This window comes from Centroberyx affinis, unplaced genomic scaffold (assembly GCF_046629955.1).
Source record: "Centroberyx affinis isolate AG114_WGS23_722 - 3 ecotype Tasmania unplaced genomic scaffold, CSIRO-AGI_Caff_v1 ptg001793l_1, whole genome shotgun sequence".
Classification (NCBI taxonomy): Eukaryota; Metazoa; Chordata; class Actinopteri; order Beryciformes; family Berycidae; genus Centroberyx; species Centroberyx affinis.
The window spans coordinates 303,803-323,781 of NW_027280183.1; the positions used below are offsets into that span (position 1 = coordinate 303,803).

A 19,979-nucleotide genomic window follows, 5' to 3' on the forward strand; every position below is an offset into this window, starting at 1 on the left:
CACACTCCTCAACTCATTTCTTATGTAGTTGCTGGAGAGCTGTCCAGTGACCATCGCTCAACACAGGACTCAGGCTTTTTTTCCCCCAAACTGTAACTGTGGCAGCTCAGAGGAATTCACTATCACTAGATGGTACCAAAGTCAATGCACTGTAGTAATAATAATAATGGTAAATGTGAATCAATATCAAATCAATATCAAATAATTTAAAAATCACAGTTTATACCTATATATTAAGAGACCTGCCAATCAGTCCTTCAGAGGAAAGCGGAAGCCTGTAATATAATTTCCTGCGGGGCAAAGGAGTAAACGCCCACAGCACAGCTTCGGAATGGACTGACAGGTAAAGAGGAGGGTCAAAAGGAATGAAAACCTTTCTTTTCTTTTTTTTACAAAAAGGCAGAAGGGAGGGAGCACCTTGCATTCGTTCCGGCTCTGATGCATCAGACAGACTGATAGACAGACAGACAGACAAACCCCCCAGCCCTCGAGTGCACAAACTACTTTCTTTCTTTCTTTCTTTCTTTCTTTCAAAACAAAAAAAAAATGCGCAAAGCCTAAAAATGAGGTTTGCTGTTGTAAATACTCAACAGCAACCCCTCCCACCCCACTCCTGTCCCAGTCCTGCCCCCCTCCCTATATTTTATCAACTCCTTAAATAGTAAGATAACATTTATTTTGCTCACCCCTTGGGGACCAAGGGGCCAACAAATGGCAAATAAATTAGTATTATGCAACCATTAGATTTTTTTTTCTCAGATCTTTTTTTCATGTGTGTATATGATTTATCTTTTCACAGATTGCGACAGTCAGTCAGTATGTTGAGGGCCATTCTGCTCCGCTCCACTCCGCTCTGCCTCCGTTACACCAGGTTGTACTCCTTTAAGTTGAGCTGCAGGATGGTGTCTTTGACGGCCGCAAAGACGAAGCGGATGTTCTCTGTGTCGGTGGCACAGGTGAAGTGGGAGTAGATGATCTTATCGCTGTCTGGGTTCAGGTCCACGAACATCTTGAGGATAAACTCTCGCCCTGCTTGGGCGTCCCTCTGGGGACCTGTAGTGGGGGGGGGGGGGGCAGATGATACTCCATCATTACATGAGTACATAGAGTACCATGTGTTCTTTTATTATAAAAGTCTGCTTTCTAAGACAGAGTACAGCGAAGACCTGGCAGGGCAAAGACGCACCATATAAAACAGTAAGTTCCCTATTCATTCAGCGGTGGCGGCCCATCACAAGAAGACAATAGCTAATGATCAGGACACTCATCTATCTATTATCATAGATCAATGGTTTTCAATTTCTATTCTAAAATACCTTCTCTCAGGACTCAATTCTTATTTCTGCAGGCTGTGCAGACTAATGCAGACTAATCTAATGAAAAATAATATTATTTGTCAGGCTACTAACAGTATTAAACTGAAGGGAATTAGGTACATTTTCGAACATAATATAGTCAGATGAACATCAGGTACCAATTTAGACTTTGTAGGGAGATTTGTCCTGGGGTGCAAACTAGCAAACCTCCCAATATTGAGGCTATGAAAAATGCACACTGATGCCTTCTTTCCCTTTGGCCTTGGTTTGGACAGAGATGCTTTCGGGTTTGGGTTGGCACCCACTGTGCTGCTGTTACTCACCATCATACTCTGGGAAGTAGTCGACCAGGTGAGAGTACATGATCTTCTCCTCCAGCAGGTCCTTCTTGTTGAGGAACAGGATGACCGAGGAGTTCTGGAACCAGGGGTAAGTGATTATCGTCCTAAACAGCGCTTTACTCTCCTCCATCCGGTTCTGCAGGGAGAGCGTGCATGTGTGTGTGTGCGAGAGAGAGAGAGAGAGAGAGAGAGAGAGAGAGAGAGAGAGGGAGGGAGGGAGAGGTTAAGTGAGGGAGGGAGAGAGAGAAAGAGAGAGAGAAAGAGAGAGAGAGAGAGAGATAGAGAGAATTTAATCACTTAATTAAACCACACTCTTTCACACTCATTAAGTACAGGTTTTAATAAACCTTTTACAGCACTAGAGGGAGAGCACTAAGGATGAGCGAGAAGGGCAGCCATGTCACCTTCAAGGGTTTAATTTCTCCCTTGTGCTTGATTTCAGTGTTTAATTGAACAAAACAACCGCTTTGAAACCAAGCCTTGGACATCATTACATTGCAAGTACTGCAGTGTATTAGCAGTACTACATAATGTCTAATAAAAGCTGTCAAATGACAATAGACTACAAAGGACATGCAGCTGGCCAGTCTCCCCTCTTCCACAGTGCTGTTAAACAGCCAAATTACAGATGTTGTAATGGTTTTCCTGCAGGTTGCAGGCCTCCAGTGAGACACACACACACACACACACGCACACGCACACACACACACACACGCCTACAGTTTAACACACAGACACAAATGGTATGTCCTCTTAAGAAGTGGATGTGGCTGGAGGCGGTATTCAAAACAGCTGGCTGATCATTTACAAATGCTTTCCAAGGGAAAGAGAGGTGGAGCAGGGCCAGGCAGGGGGAGAGTCTTATTTCCATTGTTTTAAATCAGGACAAGCTTTTCACCTTCAGAGCCACCGGGACAGACAACACAAGCACGGCAGAACTCTGTCCGCTCTGGTTTGACCAACTCATCAGAAGAAACAATAAAGCATTCTGAAAACTAAAATAATTTTGGAAAATGTAAAACTAAGCATAATGTCAAAAACAAAAGCATTTAATTTTAGTTCATTGAATTTACTTACTTTTAGTTCATCAAATTAACAAAAAAAGTTAAATCAAAAGTTCTGTGTGTGTGTGTGTGTGTGTGTGTGTGAGCATTAATCCTAAACCCACGCCACTCACCTCGTTGTCTGATTCCACCAAAACCTGGTCGTACTCGCTGAGTGCCACCAGGAACATGATGGAGGTGACGTTCTCAAAGCAGTGGATCCACTTCCTCCTCTCTGACCTCTGACCCCCCACATCCACCATCCTGCCATGGAGAGAGAGAGTCAGTCCTTTTTTTTTAGCTTGTAGTTCTGTTTAAATGTCCACAAGCATTAAGCCTTGTTTACATTTTTTCACAACAAAAGGTCAAAGGTGAGTCAAATGTCATGAACCATTGTGAACCAGTCGGCTGGCATTTTGGGTGCATCTTCTCTCACGTTCACCGGTTTAAGAAGCTCACCCGGAGGCACAGTGAGGGATTCATTAAAAACTCATCAACTGAGCGCCATCTACTGTTGTATTTCCCTCTCTACACTTCCCATTCTCCCTTGATAACAAACCACGCCTATGACAGATTGGCAGAAGTACACAGTTGCTTTCAGTTTCTAAGGTAAATGTGAATAGAATTTGCAGAACTAGGTGTGGACAAGAAAGAGGAAAAAACCAAAGACATCGAACAAAGAATTTATGTAATAAACAGACACGCACTGGAGAGAAAAGGCTTTGAAAGGAAAGGAGACCCAACTGATGATTCACAAGCTAGATATTTTACATGAATCATGTCAAGGACAAACAACTGCAAATCTACAGGTGAAGTGCTGCAGGTGAAATGGGTACTTTGTGGTTCTAGAGGTGGAAACAGCTCTTTGAGCAATTTACCTACCTGGAATACATTTAGAACGTGAAACATCCATCCACTTATTCTGCTTCCCTTGCATTACCATGTGAATATAATGCTCAGCGGGTCAAAAGGGCAGTCTAGGGTAATTTTAATGTAGCATGACTAATTTTCATACAGTTTGCAAGTTGCTGTAACACTATGGAGAGCTGTAAACAGTAGTGGAAGATACTCATACTATACAGCATGCCTGTGTAATGTGTAATAAGAAAAGCATGCATACATCAAGGCAAATTCCTCATACGTGTAATGCACTTAGCCATGCAGTGAAAGTGATTCTGATATCTATGGAAATACCCTAAAAGTGACTCATGTTACCCATTAAAATGCCTCCATTTAAAATTCTACTTAAGTGAAAGTATGGTCAAGAAAGAGGAATTTGCTACAAAATGTACTAAAGCATCAAAAGTGAAACTGCCTGGTCAATATGCTGTTCTCATTTCAGTGCTTCAAGCTGAAGTAGGAAAGTGCATCATTATGGAGAGATCATTTTTTATGTGAGGCTCAAAGTAACTAGAGTATCTACAGGTTCTTGCTGTAGAGTATAAAGTTGGGATATTGCAGTTCAAAGTAGAAGAGTGAAAGTATCAATCTTTTTAAAATTAAATAATTACAACTCAGGATTCCTACTCACTTCTTGACTTAAGATTCTGGTCAGGCCACAATGCTTTATAGCTGAAGAGAGTGGGTCGATAACTACATAAAATGTGTAATCATATGTATATCAGGGCTGAACAACAATATATCCTCTGACTTTTCCACAATTTTTTTACAATTCCCAGATTTTTCATGACCTTTTTTCAAATTATCATTTCACTTTCCGTGCTTTCCAAGACTTTCCAGACCTGCACAGGCACCATGACAACTGCAAAGTAGTTCTAAAGTACAAGTGCCTAGAATGGTATTTTTTCACTTTCTAACCCTGAATGTACTGTGCTCACCTGAAAATGACGCTCTGCAGGTCGAAGGGGTATTCGATGATGCCCGTGGTTGGGACTCGAACCCTCAACACGTCCTGCTGGGTGGGAAGGTAGGCTGGTTCAGCGATCCGGTCCAACGCGTTCAGGTAACTACAGAGGGAGAGGATGGAAATGAGTCAGGGTGTCTACATATTTCCCATCAGGGGAGCCAAATAACGCTTCACTTGTGCTTGTAATAACTTCACACTGGACATGACATCAGTTGGTTACACTTTGACATACTGTAGATATGCGTCAGGTCATATTATCACAACTTTTTCTTGTTATACATTTTTTCGAACTTTAAAATTGTTTAAAGAAAAGTGATTTCGTAAAAAAAAAAAAAGTAGATGTCAGTGTGCAGGATTTACTGAGTTTGAGTATGATGAAAGGTTTATAAATCCATTTTGGACGCAACTCTCATGAATTGCAGCCTCTGCGATTTGGAAATTGCAGAAGTTCATACTGCGATTTCGATTTTTTTTTCAATTAATTATTATCAGCTCTAGTTGCTGACTTTTTAAAATCCTTAAATTTTAACTTACAGCTTACATTTAGAAAAGAAATGTCTACCAAGACAGGTTTCAATTCATATTCACCTCAGTTTGAGAGGCTGATTCTGAATGCATTGTGTTCACTTTCTAAATTAACTGATATGAACATGCACTGCTTCCAGCCCTGATTTTTTTTTTCTCATTTGCATCCGTTGTGCTTTTTCCCCCTTCTACTCACTATTTGGTGGAGTCTGAGAGTTGGTATTCCCTCCTTCTATCATAGCACTCCTGGATGCCCGGGTCGTTCCATAAGCTCTTGATTGCATCTACATAAGGATTCTCAAACATGGAGATCTTCTCTACGTCCACCTCCCTCACAATGTTGGCGTTGCCCTGGAGGAAGAAAGGAGGAGAGGAGGAGAACAGCGGTGACTTAGTGAGAATCACATCTTCAGTCAGCACTGCCAAACAAGAGTACCAATAAATATAAGACTTCACTTTCTGACAACTTTGACAACTTTTAATAATCTGGAAAAAACACAGCACATGTCTGAGACAATCAACACACAGGTTATTGAGTATGCAGTTCTAATTATCAATGGCCTTTTTAATCACTTGCAGATTCTACATCTAGCAATTTCTTTACACCCTCAGGCTCTAGCATGGACCTAATACTTGAAGCCCAAATCCTGGTGGGCCTATTAAGGGGAAACTTTTTTTTCGTCGCCCCAGATTCCCATTTAGAACTCTCCTGTGTCCCATGACAAGAGATGTAGACAGACATGCGCCTGCTCCTGAATGTTGAAACGGTTTGTTTTTCACATACTGGCAGTATACAGTAAAGTTACTATGGATTATACTTAATGTTAGCATTGTGTATGTGCTGAACAGATATAGTTTCATCATTGCAGTTTTCAGACAGCCATGTTAGCTCCACAATCTTAACCCATGGACTTTTTGGTTCTTGTCATTCTATTCCCACTACAGCAATATAATCAAGGGTATTGCAACATATTTGCATTTAGGATTGAATTAGATTCTTACCCACAGTTAGGATTTTGGATATTACAGATTCATCATAATTAGGAAAATTCTTAAATGTGGCAGCCTGATTTTAGGACATCCAGTAGGGTATACTGACAGGTTGACGGGCAGCTATTATCATAAAATAAAATACTATGTTATATTTCAGCCACTAAATTTTCCACTAAAATTGCAAACTAATTTTAATTTATGGTCATAAAGCATGATAGAATTGAAACTTTATGTAACAAATATCAACCAAAGATTCAGACATGTCTACAGAGCTACTGCATCGACTTTACTGAGGCATATAAAAAGTTAAATTTTTGTTGACCCCTCACTACAGACATTAGAGTAAAAACCAATGATGTCTCATTTTCGACTTCTGAGATCTGTTACGATGGGTAAGTAAGGATTTATTCTCTAATGTGGCCCCTGGTCCCATGTCAGCACCGTGGTTTATTTATTCTTGCAAAACCTGACAACTTTTTTTTTCTGACACTCATCATTACATCATGAGAATGGAAAACAAACAAGCAGAAAATAAGTGACAGCACAGGTATACTGTAGGCGTAAACCCCTCTTTCTTCTTACTCTGTCATTCACCTGTGTTTCAGCCAATAATGATAACGGTTGTAAATTAGGCAGAATAGGTCTCTGACTACCATTTTTATGCAGGTAACCAGTAATCTGTAACTGGGGACATCTTGAAATCAACATTTGAACCTTATGTTCTTCAAGATCCACTTTCATGTTTGGACTTGATGAGCCAAGCCTACAATCTTCACATTTACAGTAAATGAGGGGAGAGAGTGTAAGCATGACTGAACATTTTCATTTTCTTTAAAATTTCCTTTCATTTCCTGGATTCCTTTCTCCTAGCTACTTTGCATTGTAGCTCCATGTATATCAAAGCATGGGGAAGTTGGTTACAAAACATGACAAGCATTTGCTATTTCCACAGCATTGTAGTACGTTACTCTAGGGATACCCAGTAGTCTATCTCAGTCAAAAAAACTCCCATCACACACACACACACAAACCCCAAAACAAAAAGAATGAATGTGCAGTAAGAAGAGTAATGGATGACTTTGTTTGTTTTTTAAACAGGAACAACGCTATTTTTTTTATAGAGCACTGCACCCAAGCATCTCTCTAAGGAGAATCTGGAGCTACACTGACACTCCCCTAAAAAACAATGAAACATCTCAAAGTAAAGAGCAACAATACACTTTAGTCACAATCCTGCCATATTAGTTAACTGACAACATGGGCTGTCAGGAATCAAAAGCAGCTCTCTGTTGCAGTCTCTGACTTGGAGACGGAAGAAAAACACGACTTTGAATACTGAAATAATCAAAGCAATAGATGGAATACACTATCATAATGAAAAATGGCAAGTCATGAACGTCAACACTGCCATTATTGTATAGTGAAATGAATGGGGGTGAATGACTTTTGAGAAGAAGAAAACAATGCTGCCAAAATAAATTTTACTTTAACTGAATATTGATATTGATATTTTTTTAGTTAATTTCTTAGCACTTCCTGATTAGATGGGTCTTTGGAGACATGTGCCACTCAAACTAAGCTCTCTAATTGTGAAAAAATGTTACTTGATGATAAAATCTAAATATTCTAAAACACAATTACATATACATTCACTTTGCATAGCATTACTATTTTTTAAATCTAATTTTTATCTTTATTTATTTATATCTGTCGTGCCCTAATCCTAACATCCCAAGTATAAAAACAAAAATGGTGGTGAATAATGTATCATCCCCTCCCACCCAAATCTCCATAAAACTTCACACTGCAATCAGCCCACTGAGCAATTTTATGTTGATTGTTGTTTAAAACACATTGAAACAGTTATAGATGTCTAGGCTAAAATAAGGCTACATAGGGTTTAAAAGTTTAGTAGACGTCTACATCATAGACTACGTCTTCTGGGCTAAAAGACAGAAATAAAGCATTATCTTGTATATGGACTTCTCTGGTGCATATTTTTTGATATTTAAAGCTGTTTATGCACTGTTTAAATATGTAATAATGTATTTACTGCTTGGTCTAAAACTGGGCTATAGCCGCGATGTTGAAATGACGTCTATAGCTCAGTGGGAGCGTACCGACTGGCTGTGGCCGCGCAGAGAAGAGCCAGAGCCGCATGGTCAGCTGTCACCTCAAATGGTCTGATTTATGAAAAGCCCTGCCGAGGTGACAACTCCTACGCTCCGCTTCCTTTCATTTGTCACTCTCACAGGGAACAAACCGCGAGTAAGAGGTCACTGTAACAGCTCCCAAAGCTGTGAGTGCAAGGGCAACTTTCTCATTCAGTGAAAAACAGAGCTGAGGAAGTAATAGTTACTGAAAGCGAGGTCAAATTTGGGTGAGTGGTCTCAGCTGATGTGTGACCTGCCGTTGCATAAGATGGGCTTCTTCTGTGTGTGTGTGCATACGTGCATTTGTGTGTGCATTTGTGCGCGGAGGCACACACCCAAAGCCAAATATACACAGGGTGTGATGGAGGGTCGGAGTGGTTTAAGGACACAGGAAGCGTCAAAAAGGACAGGAAATGATGATGGATGTCTGCTCCAAATAAGATAGACCGTAATCTAAAAATACACACGCATGCTGTGGCCACTTTCTAGGCATGTTTCCCACTGTTTCCCAAACCATTTGTCACCCACCCTACCCCAATCTTCACCCCCGGCTTTCACTTGATGTCACAGTGCATTTTTCGGCAGCTATTTTATGTCAGTCTTGGTAAATACTTTGTTTAATTCAATTGGGGATTCAAAATGGCTTGAGTGAAAGGATCCCATCTACCTTGTTGTGCTCATATTTGTAGGGGATCTTGAGCGTCTCCATGGCTCGGATCATGGACTGCATGGCTGTGAAGATGTTCTGGTAGACCAGTTTGGTGAAACCCCTCTTGTCCTCCTCCGAGTATCCCGTGCCGTGGATGATCCTCATCTGTTTGATGAAAGTGCTCTTCCCACTCTCCCCAGTACCTGGGAAAACAGACAAATGAACGGACACGGTTTATTTATTTAGAGGGTTTGTGAGGCTTCATTGACTTTTTTAACGCAGGAACTAAATGACAAATTTAATCTCTTGTCCTGGCATCCAAGCTCCTTAAAAAGAGGTATAAGTATGACTTTTATCAAACTCTATAGCTGACCAAAGAATTGCAACAATGGACAGAAATTTAAAAGCCACATTTTCACAGTAGAGCGAGTATTTAGCAAATCAGCTAATTAAAGCAGAGATCCAACAGAAACATCTGAAATAATATTGTACTGCTTCGTCATTTGCTTTTTAGGCTTGAGAGCAAAATGTGTTGTGACACCAGTCGTTGCCTCCCAGCACCGTCTTCCATCTTTAAGCAGTTGAAAATGCAGAATAGAGAGTACGGGCCGGACCGCAAAGTGAGTTTTTGAAAGCCAGAAATCTCAGTGCCTGACACAGTAATCAGTGAGTCATTAGTATTGATCCAACAACTCAATCAAACCACCGCTAATATACAGTATTATGGTGATTTTGTGCTATTGGACAGTAAAAATCTTATTTAATGCACCTTTAAAACATAGTGGTATTCTTGCGTTGGGGAGTCCAACCAGAACCCAGGTTCCACAGTAAGGTTGGTCCAGTAAGACACTGAAATGGGCCAGCTGATTGGCCAGTCACTTGCCCAAAAAAAGTTTCTGGTCTCACTATTTGTCACCCAGTGATAAGCCCATTATCTTTGACTCACTGACTCACCCTCTATTCTCCTCTCTGTTGAGCTTTTTCTAACCAATCAGACTGGACGCCACCTCACAGTGAGTCAGGGATCAGAGTGTGTGCAGTGGGCATGGCGGTGGCTACTTCAAATTACAAAGCCAAAACAAAAAGGATGTTTTGTCATCGAAGTGACAATTTCCTTGGGTTGAACGTAATGAATCAATCCCCACATTGTTTTGTACTGTTTTTCAACCATTTCCACGTAAGGGGGACTCAAGCTGGCTCATTTTCAAAGGCCCCGACAATTACAGCAACCACACACTCAATACCCATGACAAGGGCAAGCAGCACCTATAGCCTGTAGGTTGGAAAAACTGGCAACGTCTCATCAGGTCCCATTAATATACTGGCAAGGTAGATGAATGAAGAGACTTAGTGGAAAATCCTTCCTTGTGCACAGCCAAAACCCTTATGGTTGTCAGGCTTTCCCAAACCGGCTCCAAGGTGGTTAAAAGTGAAACGGTGCAACCTCTGAACACGTGGATTTGACAGTTTTAAGGAATCAAAATGCAAGTGAATTACATGTGTGTATGAGGACGAGGAGACTTTTCCTGAGGAAAAAAAAGCTGAATCATGGCTTTTAACGCAAAACATCCTGTCTTGGAAGACACATGCATGAGCCCACATAAACAAAGGCACACATGCACACACACACACATATGCATGCACAAACACGTTCACAAATGCACGCACACACACACACACACCCTCTCTCTCTCACAACGATATTATGTGGTATCTGCTTTCCTCTCAGCTCCTTAGTTTGCTTGGTCTGGTGGCGGACCAACAACAACATCTCTCTTCTCTGTGGTGACAGGAACTATTTGGGTGTGAAGAGCTGGAGGCTGGAGTTTCTTTTTGGTTCATTGAGAACATTGGCAGACCAATTCAACAGTCTAACTTTACCTCACCTCTAACTCCAAAAGGACTTTGGCAGGAAGGTGTGTGTGTGTGTGTGTGTGTGTGTGTGTGTGTGTGGTGTGTGTGTGTGTGTGTGTTTGCATGTCTGTAGTCAAGGAACCTGCCTGTGTGTGCTGCATTCCAAATGCGACACTCTACTTTGGGCCCAAAGCACAACTTAGCATACTTAGGTATGTTTAGCAGTCAACAGCAGTTGGCTACTTCACAATATACTGTATATATGAACTATAAGCTTAATGTGAAAGAGCTTATACTTGTAATTGTGAGCTTGCCGATTCAAATGCCTGTGCTGAGCAGGGAAGGTAGCTGAGGGAAATATTAGCACTCCCTAATTATTAACACCTCCCTAAAAAAACAAAAAACAACCCTTGATGTGCTCTTGTGCACCCTGGAATGAAATCTTATTTACAATTTAAATTCTTTTAGCTGCATGAAAAAATATGAAAATATATTCTTCTATCACTGTTTTTTTTCATTATAACTGTTTGGTGGATGGGATAGTTTGGAACTAAATGGAAGTTTGGATAAACTAACTTACTAAAGTTACTAATTTATTTGACATAATACATTAATAGCTTCCTTGATTTTCAATTCAGTGAAATTATAATTTTAATGCAGAAGGTTGTTAGAGTTATTCAAATATTTACTTCTTGCCAGGGCTATTAACTAGAATTTAACTAACCTTGTCAAATGAATGTCAAATAAAAATACACTTTGGCTAGTGTCATACAGGAAAAGTTTAACAATTAGCAATCTCAAAAACTTATCGTAATTAACTATGCCAATGGGTTTTGGATTTACACAGTCACAAAGGATCTGGTTTCTACTGTGTGGCACAGTTCTGCTCTCATGGCTGTGGAAATGGAGAGAAAATAATTTCCCCCTGTATAGGCAGTCAGAAGATGACTGTGCCACAAAGAGTTTACACAAAATTCAGCCTTAGAGACCTTTCTGATCAGAATCAGCTTTAATTTCCCAAGTGCAATGGGTGCACAAGGAATTTGACCTGGTTAATTGGTGCTGACACACTGCAATCCACATACACAATACAGAATCAGATTGCACCGAATTTTGGGACAGCTGAGTCTACTTTAAAAGATGAGAGTGTGGAGGAAGCGTTTCCTCTGGGGATCCACTTTTTCAGGAAAAATGTCCTCATAGAATTAACCCTCATTTATAAGCTACTATCCTACAAGTCTACAGTATTTTATTCACGCTGTCTCACATTGCAGGGGTGCGGAAAGGTTACAGCTACATGCCATAGCCAGCCAGCAGCCACATGCAAAATAAGAAACAGTCATTCAAGGGCCTTAAGACATTGAAGACAACAGTTTCTCCAAAGCAATTTAGGGACCCATGAACCACATCTGGGTCCTGATGGTCTCTGGTCAAACAGATGGCACAGAGAGTTCAGCAGTGACATCACTGTGTGAGAGAGAAAGTGAGAGCGAGAGAGAGAGAGAGGGAGAGAGAGAGACAGAGAGAGAGAGAGAGAGAGACAGACAGAGAGAGACGGAGAGAGACAGAGAAAGAGAGCATACTAGGTGTGTGATATATGCACATATAACCATGTTTGTGTGTGTGTTTGTGTATGTGTGTGCATGAGTATGTGTGTGTGTGTGTGTGTGTGCACGCGTGTGTGTATGGGGGCCATCAGAGCCTGCTGAGTCACCAGATGTGTAAGGGGGTGAAGGGTGTGTGTCTGTCAGTGTGTGCCATCCCCTTAATGAGGGGAAATCACATTCTGAAGATCTGAGACAGAACATAGAATAAATCTGAACTTGAACCAGCGTTGAGCAATTGAAAGTGTTGAATGATCTTTCATACAGCTAGCTCTAATCAGGGCTGAGTGAAAAAACAAAATCAATACAGCAATACATTGAGGTTTTATTTTGTGATTCAGAATCGATTCTGCAAATTCTGATATTGATACTTGTAACGTCCTTTGTTTTACAGAGGAGCAGGTTTTGTTTTTCACTTTTATAAAGAACCCCGCTCCTGTAGGTGTCACAGCCAGCACCAGCATCTCAAGGCACAACACAAAGAACTGACATGAACTCAATATAAAAGTAACGTTAAAATACTGTGGTACACACATGTACCTTACTAGACACCAGTCAGGTGTTATCCAACAGTCTGTGGTTAAATCTGAAGGAACTGAGAGTTGTGCCTATTCAGTGCGTATGTTTCCATGTTGTTAGTTCCAAGTTATTTCAGTGCAATGCAGCACACAAGAACTCTGCATTTACTTTTAATTTGCCTAATAAGGATGGAAATTTTAAAATTGTTTTTGGCTCAGTTTGTCAATCAATAATGCACAATAATGTATCACATTATGAAAAAGATACACTGTATAGTTATATATCAATTCCCTGCAAATGCCAGTCATACATACTGTGTAAAACATTGGTAATCACACTGTACTGTATTGTAACCCATTGTATCAAAATTTAATCATATTGTGATTAGGTCCTTGATAATTCCCACATCTTGTAATAATGGCTCTGTAGCATCCTGGCTGTAGAAGTCACTAGCTGTCATATGAGGATTGGGAAATTTTGCTCTCTAATTCAGCCCTTTCTATTGTTGTTTTCTGTAACTGCAGTACAAATTCCATAATACAAGTTCATATCTATTCAACATGTTCTTTGATGTTTTGAGTCTGATTCACCTTCGTAATCCTTCATCTCACCTCTGATTGTGTATATGTGTTACATGTATGTATGTGTATGTGTGGGTGTATGTGTGTGAAGGGGGACAGGCATCATAAACTAGGTCCGATGTCACTTGAGGATTGGAGCCGGTCTGTGCCACTTTTCTAATTGTTAATTTAGCAGATGAAAGAGACAAGCCTGACAATTAAGTGCCAAGAGACGTTTGAGACCTCAATGCTAAACAAATATCAGGGTCAGACGGAGAAAATCAGAGGTACAACTATACATATAAATTACTAGATATCTCTTCCTCTCACTTTTTTTATTTGATATACTGTATTTAGTGGAGCGTTGGCCAGCTAGCATGGCACCACGGGAGCAGGTATTACGGGGTAATGAATCTTGCTCAAGGGTATTTCGACAGGTTTGGCCTCATGGGGATAAAACCCGGTCCCTCCAGGTTGGGGGACGACCTCGCTCAGCACTACAACAACCTGCTGTCCCATAAGCTTAACTTTGAATAAACTTTTGGGTGTATTCAACCTAACAAGCTACTAAAACACATAGTCAGCTTCAGAGACCCTATACTGTGATTGTGTGGTCCTTGTGTGTGTGTGTGTTAGTAGTCAATATTATAAATCACTATAATATTATAAATGAGATCTTGTAGCAGCTCTAATCCTGGGTGGTTGACACGCATGTAAACCTGTCCCGCTTGGGGATTGGTAAAACAGACAAAAACAGAAGGTACTCTTTGGAACTATTTTCAGTGGCAGAACATCTCCCTTCCCACGAGACTTTGAGCGTAAATTGTTTTGTTTACACAGGAAGTGGGCGATGTTGCCAGATAGCTAGATTTTGCGCTGTTGATTCATTATGGACTTCACTAATGATGGAGACTGAGATTTTGTTTTCAGAAGTTATGAATCTACAGGCCATAGAATAAAAACCAACACCAATTTTGGCTTACTAAAAGGTTTATCTTCATACTTTGGATAATGTTAGTCACCTATAATTACCTATCTATCTACTATCTACTGGAGACACAGAGATGATTTTGGTGCCCGTCCTCTTGTCAGATATTGGGTAAGGTAAACAATGGGCCAAACTCCCAAAAAGTCAGTGTAGTCCTTTAAGAAGATTCTTACATACAAGCATCAATTACACTGCAGTGTCTTGGAACGCTAAATCACATTATAGCCATTAGTTTCATAGAAAACCTTAATTCTTCATTTCCAGTCAAAAACTGTTGTTCCTCCAGAGTGACTTGGAACTCCTTCTAATCTTCCTGCAACCCAGCTTCGGGTCCCGACCCAGTTTCTAAAAAACCAATGTGCTTTTCAGTTTTAACATAGTTTCACGAGAAGAGACTGATTTAATTAACTAACCTACTTATCATAATTAACACCAACCGGTGCTTTTATGAATCCTATTTCTGTCTAGTTCTTATTTTCCAATCACTTTGTAATCAGTCCCAGTATATACATATATTGCTGCTTACCCCTCTTCCCCATTCATCTGGAGCATCCCATGACTGAATGGGTTTGGAGTCTCACACCTCGCACCTACTTTCCCACCTCACTTTATATTTCCCCAAAACTAATAAAACATTTGAAAAGGGTAAATTATTCACCATCTTACCAATATTTAACATATACTTCCCTTCGAGCAAAGGTCTTAATGATCAAATGTCCATCTCACATTTATTTTTATGCTTAAAGCCCCCATAACATCTGCATTTTTTCACTGGGATAACAGCTGCATACTGGTTGAACGTACAGGTTTTCAATTGGAATTTAATGGTTTGAATCCCCCGAACAACTAGGAAAAGTTTGGGAAGTGAATGCGATGTGCTCTTCCTCCTTCCTTACCTCAACAACTAGAGTCCAGTGCTCCCAAAGCTATGCTCCTCCACTGAGGCTGCTCAGTAGCTGGGAGTAAGAAACTATGTTTGCACTGGACAGCTCCTAGGTAAAGCGCTGTCTCACCCATCCTTCCACTGCAACTACTCATCCAAACTGTTGCTAGTTATGTATTCTCAATGAGCTAAATAAGGGTTAACTTTCATACCGCTCTCTTATTCATTTACTTAGCCTAATGAATATAAGAAGCACAAGGAGAATGGATTAAAAGCAGTTTTGGTGTGTTGTGTGTGCAGTCCCCAGGGACACAAAGCAATTAGTGAGTTTGAAAGATTATAAAAAATAGTTTAAAAGACTGGAAATTTTGTGACAAAGCAAGCATTAAATATGGACAGTTTGAAGAATTGAAAAAAAAAACTTCTAAGTTTTTTTGTGTTGTGTGTGTGCCTGACGGTATGAAGTCCTCAGGGACAGAAAGCAATTAGCGAGTTTGAGAACCCTCAATACGCTGATAGCATATAGGTTAATGGAGCCATATAGTGCATGCACAACTTCCTCCAGTTAACTCGACCGCTATTAGTGGGAGTGATAAGAGTCTATACGAAATGTACATACACAAATTGGCACACACACACCCTCTCACTGTTAATTCAGAGTGTGTATGAGTTCGTATAATCGATGTGCACTTGCATCGCTGAAAAAATGGTTGACTTGGCAATAACTGTTTTGCGAGCTCAGGCATGTGGATGTTGGTGTGTGTATGAGGGTCTGTCTCCTGTCCATCAGGGTCAATTAGGTGTGTTATCCTGGTTTAGCCTAGACCATGTCCTATCACATCTCCTCCTATCTATGCTCTGGTCAAACTCAGCCTTGTCATGCCACTACACAAATCATTCCCATGATACCTCAGGACAACATCACACAGAAGGAGGCAGCCACTGCAGAAATGGGCCAAGTGGATGTAGAATACATGCTCTGGTCGAAAACTATACTCATGCATGCTGAATGGAGTGGTATCTATTCCATGCTAATCCTGCTACATACATTCAGTAGGGCTTTGTGCAAAATGGGACATTTTGATCACACAAAATTGCCTGCTATGGATACATTTTAACTTCACTCATACTGTTACATTACAGGTAGCTTCGTACCCTACAACTCGCTGTGTCGAATCTTCCCTGGGACTGCATATTCAAAGACAGTAATTGTACACATCCTGTCATTTAGAAACATAAGTGTGTTACTAAACCACTTTGAAATCCTGTATACTGAAAAGGCCTACCGATTAGCAGCTATTACACACATAGAATGACTGTTGAATATGAATCATAATCACGGCCTCTTTGGTTTGGGCCTTCAATTTCATTGTATCACATGAGACGAGTGCACATTAATTGAATAAATATGTCCTCACTTGGCCCATTTTGTGCACTAGAGTGCAGGGTTTGAGCTGCACAAACAAGACACACACACACCATCAAACACAGACTTTTTGGTTTGAGTCTCTGACTGAGTTTACATGTTTGCATAAGTAGCTGGGTATTAAGAGATTAGGGAGCAACATTGCATGATTAGTTTAACAAGGGAGGTGGCGGTCAGCTCTCGAAAATCTTGTTAAGGGGGATTCATTTCATCATTTGTACTAACAAGAGGGAAAGGGGGAAACCTCCCTCCTTCACCCCCTCTTAAAACATCCTTCAGGTGACAAAAGCCTCGGTCACAGTTCGCCTGCATGCCTCTTTCACAGGATACTTTGGGTGACGGGATGTAAAAGGTCCCAAGCCTGCTCTCAGACCCTCCCCTCCCATGCATTTTGAAAGAGAATCAAGTCGGGAGGACACAGAATTAGGATAAGAGGTTTCCGGCACTACTCTCCGCAACCACGGTCATCACATCAAATGGGCTATTCGTTCAAAATCTAATAAAGGGGATGGTGAGTAGATGACTTGTTGTTTTCCTCAAATTTCTCCAGTATGACTAACAATGGGTATGTGTTAGAGTGGATTGCCGCCCTGTTTTCACATCCCCCACCCCCTGAAAATGCACAGGTATGATAGTATTACTACCAAGGCATGAAAACAGTACTACAGCACCTTTGTTTATTGATTGGGTCTTAAGACATTACTGATTGAAAAAGTGATACTAGTGGAAATGGAGGGATCATCTTGGTGAACTTTTATTGTACCTCTGCACGGCTTATTGAATCTGCTGCATGAGGTTTCAATTAGTTTGAGAAACATCAAATGAATGAATGAATGAATTGATGGATGAATAAGCATACCATCACACACAAGCTTGTGTATTACAGGACACCATGCTCCCACTCCCTATAAACTATAACCCCCCTACTTTGCCCCATAGGCCTATAATATGACCATTGCCAAGGTTGGGTGTTAAACTGCAATATTCTCTTGATTACTCCCAATAAAACGCTAGACTTTGGCCTAGTCAGTGTCTGACACACAAACACACAGCACCTAAATGGGCCCTCCAAGTCTGTACACGTTGCTGTTAGGCATGGGGAGGTTAGGGTTAGGCCCATAATGTTTGTAGGCTATTGTTTCCTAGACACTGACCGACTGCAGTTATTCAAATCAGGTGGTTTGTATTGGGACTGATAGGCCTGGCACGGCTACATTTCCTCCCTCTGGTATGCCTGCTGGCCTACCAATCTGTGCACACGACTCATAACACCAAGGTATTTCAACATCCCCCACCCCCCCTCCCCAACTTCACTCAGGTGGGCAGCCCATTAAAAGACACCCCCCACCCCTCCCCTCCCCTCCCTCTTCCTCCCCACAGAGGTATTTTCGGGGAGAGGAATTTGGGCTTTGCATCACTCTTCACACACACACACACACTCCTCTCCCCCCAGCCTTTCTACCCAGTCAGCTTACCGAGAAGCAACAGTTTCAGTTCCCGGCGTGCGTCCCTCTTATCCCGGCGGAGCTGCCTTTCGATCTCGTCGTTGATCCGCCTGGCTTCTTTCGCCTCTTCGCTGAGGCAACACGCCATTATGGATTCCAGGGTCATTCTCTCTCTCTTTATTTTATTTTTTTAAACGCGCACTTTTCCGTCTTTTGCTTCTACTGATTCATCCAGATTTCAGATGGGTTGGAAAAAAACAGAGGCCTGTGAATGCCAAATAACGTCCTCATACAGGCCTGCTTGTGGTGAAATAGCGCGTGGACGCCCTTATAATAAGCCCGAACAGCGCACAGATTGTGGGGGAAAGGAAAATTGGATATTTCAGAAATTATTTACCCCCCCTCCCCCCGTTTCGGTTCGCTTTCTGGCCCTCCCGACAGTTTCAAAATAGTGTCCAAAGCGGTTTGAGTTGAATATCTGTGCAATCTTAATTGGTGTAATCTTCTTTTCCTTCTCAATATGATCAACAGATCCTTTTAAGACATATCCTCCGTGCTGCTCTGTGTGATCTCGTTAAGCATTGCCATCCGTGCCCGGCCACCCTCTCTTCAAAGTCTTCAATGTTGTTATTTTTGTCTCGACAATATCTCCGGTGTTCAAGTTATCGTCCGTAGATGAGGGCGGCGGGGGAAATACATGAATAAAGCTGTCCGGTTTATTTCCAATAGCTCGACTCCCGGGCGTGGTAAGGCAGAATATGGCGGACTTTCACTCCAATCCGCTAGGCTGGGATACAGTACAGTTATCTCTCTCTGTCTGCTTAGAAAACCAAGAAAGCCACACATAACATAGCATTTCGCCCGGGCCGTGCGATACTGCAAAGAAAATATCACCCATTAAGGCTTAAAAAGCGTCAGCGTCCGTGACTCAGTTGCTGGACGAGATAAAAGAAAATAAACGCTGTGTTGTTGCTTTCCCCCCCAGCCAGTCTTCTCCTTTTCCTCAATTCCCTTCATGTATTTTTATTACAGAGGCCATCCACTCCTCCGCTGGCAGGGTGACGTCGGCCTCCCATCGACTAGGGGGGAGTGTCACGTCAAACACACGCCACACATAAGTATTTATACCCCAACCTGTGGAACAGAAAATATGTATATATGTATATAAGACCAGGTTGAACCCCATATATCAATGGACAGGCATGTACTGCAGGGTAAGCCCACCTAAATTCCCTTTGTCCATTTTTTTAGGCTGACATAAAATGCATCCTAGAAAGTAGTGTCTCACTGATAAGTTATATGAAGATATTATTTTAAGGGGAAACACATAAATTATTTATGTTCTGAAAATATACATTTTTGTTCATCTTGTCTTGGTGTATAATTATAACTGGAGGTCACAGGTAATGCACCTTTTTATTTACCATTACATCATTGTCTATACAGGCAATTCATAGCATTGTTGCCAGTTGCTATAATGTTCTTGTATTTGTTTACTGTTTGCCAACAGTTTTCTGTCACATAATTCTAATAATAGGCCTACACACAGCAGGGGCGGACTTGGTGATTTGGGGGCCCTGGGCAAATGCAAACATGGGGCCCCCTGAGTTCAACATTCACCCTTTTCAATCCATCCTTTCAATACATCACCTTCAAGTTGGGGCTGAGCTTAGAGGCAGTAGTGATATTGCTAGTAGCAACACTAGCAACAGTTGATTCTTTGATCAAAAAAGTTGTCAACAAAACCTCTCTTTTCCTCTCTTGTTTTTCTGCCCTAGTGCAGCAGCTTTGCTTCATTAGCTCCACCAAGGAG

General features: G+C 41.2%; 1 protein-coding gene across 1 annotated transcript; it reads right to left on the bottom strand.

Moving 5' to 3' along the window:
• Positions 1 to 621: 621 nt before the first annotated feature.
• Positions 622 to 19,163, bottom strand: LOC139652411 (guanine nucleotide-binding protein G(q) subunit alpha). The gene is made up of 7 exons (XM_071529488.1): positions 18,197 to 19,163; positions 8,906 to 9,090; positions 5,289 to 5,443; positions 4,539 to 4,667; positions 2,835 to 2,964; positions 1,640 to 1,793; positions 622 to 1,053 (listed from the first exon to the last, which is right to left on the bottom strand). Exons 1-7 carry the CDS (start codon positions 18,330 to 18,332, stop codon positions 863 to 865), a joined length of 1,080 nt encoding a protein of 359 aa, XP_071385589.1. The 5' UTR covers positions 18,333 to 19,163; the 3' UTR covers positions 622 to 862.
• Positions 19,164 to 19,979: the final 816 nt, after the last annotated feature.